This window comes from Cygnus olor, chromosome 12 (genome assembly GCF_009769625.2).
Source record: "Cygnus olor isolate bCygOlo1 chromosome 12, bCygOlo1.pri.v2, whole genome shotgun sequence".
NCBI classification, from domain to species: domain Eukaryota; kingdom Metazoa; phylum Chordata; class Aves; order Anseriformes; family Anatidae; genus Cygnus; species Cygnus olor.
The window spans coordinates 11,857,717-11,864,477 of record NC_049180.1 but is presented as its reverse complement, the minus strand read 5'-3'; the positions used below and the strand labels follow the sequence as shown (position 1 = coordinate 11,864,477).

The window sequence follows — 6,761 nt, the reverse complement described above, 5'->3', positions numbered from 1 at the left end:
TCAGGGCTCTGACCGGAGCCCGTTTGGGGTCCCCCGAGCATAAACGGCCGCCTGCTGCCCGCTTCCTCCTCGCAGCGAAAGAACTGAAGAACGCCCAGCAGTCTTCCAGACGTTTTATTTGCGAACGGACAACTCACTACAGTTCACTTTTCCCTTGCGGGGCTGCTCGCGTTTCCTACCTCCAAATGCTGCGGGCTTCTTGTGCATGAAATGAATAGGACAGTTCTCTGCAACAGAGCTCCTTCCTGCGGTGCCGTTGACTTCCTCTGCCCAGTGCCAGCCGCACGGAGGATGGTCCAGGGCAAAGTTTTCCGTAGCATTCACATCTTTTCAAGAAGGCATGCAGGCACTTAGCCCTACGTCCACAAAGGTCCCTTTCCTTTCAATAGGGCACCTAGAAGCCTTTATGGACCCGGGCCATAGAGAGCACCTGATACTAATCAGGAGTCCTAAGCACTTTTGAAAATTTTACTGTTAGTCCTCACCAGGGAAACCAAAGCCCTGAAGTTACTGGCACCCATTAAGGCAGAGTCCAAAAGGGGGTGTAGCTTTGTGCCTAGCGTTGCATGTGGAAGCATTTAAAACTTCATTTCAAAGGGTTCTGAAATTCAAAGATCCTTTTGGCAGTGACTGTCTTTACAAGTTTGCTTATTGAGGCTGAGCAGGAAAAAGTGAGCTGGAGAACTCCACAGGGGAGTTCTCCAGCTGGAAAAGTGGAGAACACCAAAACACGATCAAATAGTCAGTGAGGAAAGGAAGACCCCCCAGGCATGGGTTTGCCATTCTGACTTTAATCAAAAGAGGCTTCCAGAGGGGGAAAGAATTCACATTTTAGCAAAAAGACTGAATAATAAAAAGAACCAACGATTAGCCTGTATTTGGAAAAAAATAAGAAAAGGATGCCTATAACTTTCCTAATTAACACATTTGAGGCTCACGGGAGATTTCTCCCTCTCCTTCCTCTGGAGGAAATTCAGCACCCTGAAGGTAACAAGGGTAGAATTTTAAAGGAGCTGCTACACAGCTTGACTGGGGGAGCTGCAGGGCATGCGGTGCTCTCAGTTCCTATTTAGGTCAGGAGGAAGCAACAGTACTCAGCATGAAGAGTAGGCCCCAGTTTTGCTTTGTTAATACTTGACAGTAAAGATTATAAAAGATTTTAAAAATAAAATACATCACAGCATGAGAATTCATTACCATAATCTCTGCTACTGAATCACTGCCAAGAAGGGGGATGTTTCTGGTGTAAATTGTGTGTGAAGGAGTCGAGTTCTACTATATATCCAAATCATTTTCAAAAAAAGCAACCTGTACAAGCCTTGTAAGAGAGTCATAGCCTCAGTTGGTGCAAAATAAGTATAATTCCACTGACTTTTGTGCTACTTCACCAACACTAGGTGTGAACCCTGATTCTTCGTAGAAACCAAATAAAACAGTCAAAAGCTGCCTGCTGAAATACATCCTCAACATACAAATGTCACAAAATGTATAATTGAAGTAGAGCAGAGATCCCCCCAGTATCCCTACCAAAAATACAAAGTGTGGCCCCAAACCTGATCAGAACAGGACTGATACATGGCAATCAAGGTGCATTTTTAGATTTACAGAGTAAGAATGAACTTGCTCTCCAAGTAACATTTTTTCCCCTCAAATAAACTGGCTCAGAGTTCTTCTCCAATCCGTTAAGATAGCTCAATATTTTAAAAGTGAACATAATTTTCAAAAACAATACTGATTAAAAAAGATGTTTGCAGATACCTTAAAAAATACCCAGAATATCAAATTAATTCCAGTCCAGCATTATAATTAGTTAATAATAGCTCCTGAAAATTATATCCTCACAAAAAAATGTGGGTATTGAAGTTAAAATCATCAGAAATACTATGTACTTGAAAATACCGCCAATCTTTTAACAGTTAAAAACAAATCAAAACTTTCTTTGGAATCACCGAGTTATTAAAATGTGAATTTCTTTACAGTCTCCACGCTGTCCTTTCAAATCAGTCTGTGTACAGATCAAGTCTTTGAGCAGTTTAATATCCACTGTTGGAAAATACAGAGTCTCTGACCAGCAGGAGGCTACATTAAACAGGAAACATTGGCATTCTTTTTTTGTACTGACTTCTGCCAAAAATAGAGACTTTCAAGCACAAGACAGAATGGCCCTGCTTTAGGAGATGCTTTCTCTTCTTTTCTTTCTAAAATGCATTGTATGTGTACTTCCAGTGCAAATTTTTCAGCACTTGTGACAGGCGAAAAGGAAAGGGGGAGGAAGAGAGATGCTCTCCTATGCTTTTCCTTGGAGTAACCAATAGCCGTAACACACTGAACTACCAGCTTTCCTTACTGTTGAAACCAGTCCACATTGCTGGCAACCTGAAATAGCTTATTAAAAATATCTCGTTTTTAAGATAAACAGATTACACTTTAGCATGAAATCTGGCCGTGGCTATGGTTCTATGTGCGTAAAGATTGGTTAGAGATGCTTTCCCCTTTCAGTATTGGTTGAAGTTCATTAAAAACAAGTCTGTGGTATTTCTCCACGTGTCATGAAATGTGAGAAATCTGTCTGACTCGGGTTTGTATCTCCTGTCGACACAAAGGGCAGGTCTCCAGTTGCAAGGCACACTCCATGCACAGGTCACTGGAGGAGAAAGAAAAACAGTTAAAGCCTGTATTCACAATGTGAAAAACTAGAAGAAAAAAATCCAAGCATTAAGTAGTTTCTTTAGCCTGCTAGAAAAGCAATCAAGATAAGTGTTTCAGCATGGGGATTAGGAATTGCAAATCTGGTGTTGTGGATCCACAGGCTTTGACAGGAGGTCCTGCTGCTCTGCATCTTACAGACCTAAAACTGCACATGCAGTTGGTGAGGATTACACTTGAACACTTTTGTTCATCTCAACATTTGCTTTGGTTTGGAAAATAAGAGTCCCTGTGCCCTGCATGAATCTGTCTCAACTTGTGGCTGAGGCACATTGAACATGTCTGTTCTTTTTTAAACTTTGTGGCATCCAGACTGGAAGACCCATGGCAAGACTGCTGTCATGAGTGTTCTAAAAACACTACAGGAGTGGATTTTGTTGGATTAACTGCCCAGTTAGGCCACTTAAAACACAGGAAAATGCTGCTATGGTACTCCTCATATTGCTGCCCCATTTTTACCTTTTAGAGATACGTGACTTGAGACAATCCATTTATTGAATGTTTAATAAATATTTGGATACATGAGTTTTTTGCTCCCCGCACATGATCTGGATCTTGTAGCACTGGTACTAAGCCAGTACTCAGCAAATCCTTTGAGATCAAGGAATTGGATAGACAATGCTTATGTCCCTTACACCTATGTCCCTTACCCAAGGACAGCATACGCACATAGCCACAGTACTTCTCTAACCCCAGACACACACAGCTGGGGCGTAACCTGCTTGGGGACAGGGTGGAGAAGAAAGACAGTAAATCTATGTTTAACTGCCATCAGTCACATTCTTAAAAGGATGAGTTATTTCCTTTATGCTAGAGAGTAAATCAAGATAAGCAGGGACTGTATCTGATCTCACTTAAGCTGCGCATCAACAACACTTTTTTTTTTTAAAATGCTTTTTACCTGTGTCCACACGGCCTGAGTTCTGTGTCTGCTACCTCATCACAGCAAAGTGTGCAGCAGTTCTCTCTGATACTCACTTGCTTCAACAAAGCCAGGCGCCTGTGTCTGCAGAAATAACCATAACCCCCCCCCCCATTAGTTTGACTCAAAAATGACAGATTCATAACAATTCTGAGTATTGCACCAAGACCAATGCAACACTTATCTGCACTACTCAGCACTAGTACTGATAATCAACAAAAACTATTCACAAAAGAGACTTAAAACAGATGTTCAGGACAGCCTGACTCCCTGTTCTGGTCTGTCAAAGCGACAAAGAGGGCATTAGATTACTGTTCTTGTTCTCAGGAAGAACAGTTCCATAGAACTGTTTGCTGTCTGTATTTTAAAGAGTACAGATGAGGAAAATAACACCTATGTACCAGCAAAGCTTGGAAACCCTGTAATGCTGCAACACAGTTTAGAAAAATACAAACTGAAAAGAAAACCAACAACCCAGTGTGGCAACTGCCACAAAAGATGTGACATGCACTCCATTCTCTCCAGCATTTATGTTATACAAAGGAGGCCCTGAATAGCTCAGGTATACAAGCTGTATATATGTATATTCATTGTGTATTTATATGTAAATATATAAAATATGAGCATATATAAGTATCATACGTATGATATACACACATGCATATGAGTATGTGTAAAAAAAATCATGCTTGTTATTATGAGGAGTGTAAATTTGTCAAGTGTGTTTAAAGAAGAAAGAAGTCCACATGACATTGCTCTAATATCACTTTCTGGCCAGAAAACTGGTAGAAATCCCACCTTTGTTGAAATATGACATTTCAGATTTGGAATGCATGCTAATCAAAACTGGTTAGTGGCAGGGTGAAGTGTCTAGCCCAGACTGTGTCCTGACACTAACAGCATTAAATCCAATCTAACTATAAAAGTTTGTTAATTCCTATGACGGATAACTGGGGTCACTTTGGCCCTTGCTTTTTTCCTACCTATTTTAAGATCAAAGCAATCTTGTAATTTATGATTAGCTTATAGCTTCCAAACAGTTCAGATTGTGTAAGCTAAGATCATCTCCTCCACACAAAGAGTGTCCAAATTTGAATGGAGTCTTTCAGTGCTATCACATATAGTACTGAAATAAGCTCCAACCCAAGAAGCAAAATTTCTCCAGTCAGACCTCAACAGGAAGCTAGTTTCTCCTAGTTTCTGTACTTGTTAAAGATTAGTTCTTGCAGCTATTGCTGAAACACTGCGAGACCAGTGCCAGTGACACCGATGTCAATCACACCTGATCATCAGCTCCTTACAACACACAACTAAAAGCTACTAAACCCCTCATCTAGAGCATGAAACTAGTAAGATACTAGGTACTGTGAACAAAGGGCTGATCAAGAATGTTAAATTCTTAATCATCCTAATGAACTAAATCAGACTCTCAAAGGAGCTCCTGGATCAAGCAGTTGTGAATTACTCTGGCTACAAGGAAATGAAAGTGGTCTTGTAGGTTGGATTTAATTTTCTCTTTGCAAAAACTCAGTATCACGTGCCTCAAGCTTCGACAACATGAGACTCAGATTCACAAATGTAGGTTCTTTTTTTTTTTAAAATAAGGTTATTTAAGCACCTAATTCACCGAAAAAAATCAGCTAGATAATCCAAAAACCAATCTCCGAATTTGTTATAGCCAGGGGTACCCGCCTCCAACCTAATTAAAAGAAACAAAAGAATGTTTCAACAATATATATATATATAAGCATCAGTCTAGACAGCCATCTTTAGACAAAGTTGAAAATCTGGAGTACACTCCATTCTCTTGTTACTGTTTGTGTTCCAGAAAATTTCATTACTGGTGACTTAATCTAGGAAAGTTGTTAGGTTTCATTCCTGCCAGAAATACGGGAAGTTCAGGAAAAAATTACCCACATCTGTTTTTGTCTGGCTGGAATTATATTTAGGTGGATAAGCGCTTGAAAATTTGAATAACCTTTGTTGATAGTATTCATAAGCGTTTCAGATGAAGATTTCCCCCCAAAAGCCTGACAACGTTAAGCCTTACAATCATTCAGTATGTTCATGCTGCCAACATCAAATTAGGTCAATTTTAAGTGAGACACCTTTCTTAATTACAACTATGGCTCCTCAACAACCCCAATTGTTCTTACACAGCATGAGGTATGTTTAGTACAAATAGTTTAATATGCAATAGTATTTAATTTTAAATTATCCTAATATTGCAAACAATTACTTTAATGTAATGGTGTTTGGCTGCTTATCCCCTGCTCTACCTATTAACTTAAACCATAGGCTTCAGTGCAATCCTTTTCTGAAAGACATATAGAGGCATGACCTCATAAAACAAAGCTTTTATAAGTACAGCATCAGACTATGCAACTCAGAAGTGAGCTATTTAATTCCTTCATAAGCAAACATTCTCAGACTAGACAGAAGGATTACCTTGGCAAAATGATCTTCTCTTCTGCTGTCAGAAAGGCATAATCATTAAAGGTACTAAATTTCATTGATGGTGGGTACTTGAAAGGTTTTGCCCCAAAGTTGAACTCACATTGTTGGTAAGACATGAAGCTAGCTGCAGCAAAAAAGCCAGATCTGCAATATGAGGAAAACACATTTTAGGATGACTTAAAGCAATAGTAGACCTTGCCAGACATGGCACTTCTATTACCAGACAAAAAAAATGCCCTGAAAGAAAGATTGTTTTCTTCAATAGAGATTCACTAAAAGCTAGCTGGGAGAAAAACCTCTAACACATCCAGTCTCAGTCACTCATACTTTTGTTTTTAGTTCTCAGCTTTGGAATTTACTGTCAGAATTTCTGACAATTTACTCCCAAATCAACCAATAAAGGCTGCTTCCTCTACATTTAGGAACAGTTGCACTTACATTACTAAGAGCAAACACATACATCTTAACAGCCCACAGCCTGATCCTCTTTACACTGATCCGCTCAGATCTCTCCTTCAGCACAGTATTTTCCTTCCAAAAAACTGCTGTTTAGCGGAGTTGCAAAGTGCAGCAGCAGCTGTGAGGGACACTTAGATGTCCACCACTCCTTGCTGCTTTATTTGATCAGGCACTACTCTGGGGAACTTGTAACACTTGTATGCTAGCTACGTGTATG

The 6,761-nt window shown here is 39.8% G+C and overlaps 1 protein-coding gene across 4 annotated transcripts in view; it reads right to left on the bottom strand.

Annotated features, from left to right (window-relative positions):
- Nucleotides 1-100: 100 nt before the first annotated feature.
- RSPRY1 (ring finger and SPRY domain containing 1) overlaps nucleotides 101-6,761 on the bottom strand; it is a 41,974-nt gene continuing 35,313 nt past the window's right edge. For all 4 annotated transcript variants that reach the window (XM_040571538.1, XM_040571537.1, XM_040571535.1 and 1 more), the window contains exons 14-16: nucleotides 6,077-6,229; nucleotides 3,608-3,712; nucleotides 101-2,644 (exon numbers count right to left, since the gene is read on the bottom strand). In XM_040571538.1, coding sequence (XP_040427472.1) covers nucleotides 2,548-2,644; nucleotides 3,608-3,712; nucleotides 6,077-6,229 — 355 coding nt within the window. In that variant the 3' untranslated portion in view covers nucleotides 101-2,547. The remainder of the gene's footprint in view (nucleotides 2,645-3,607; nucleotides 3,713-6,076; nucleotides 6,230-6,761) is intronic.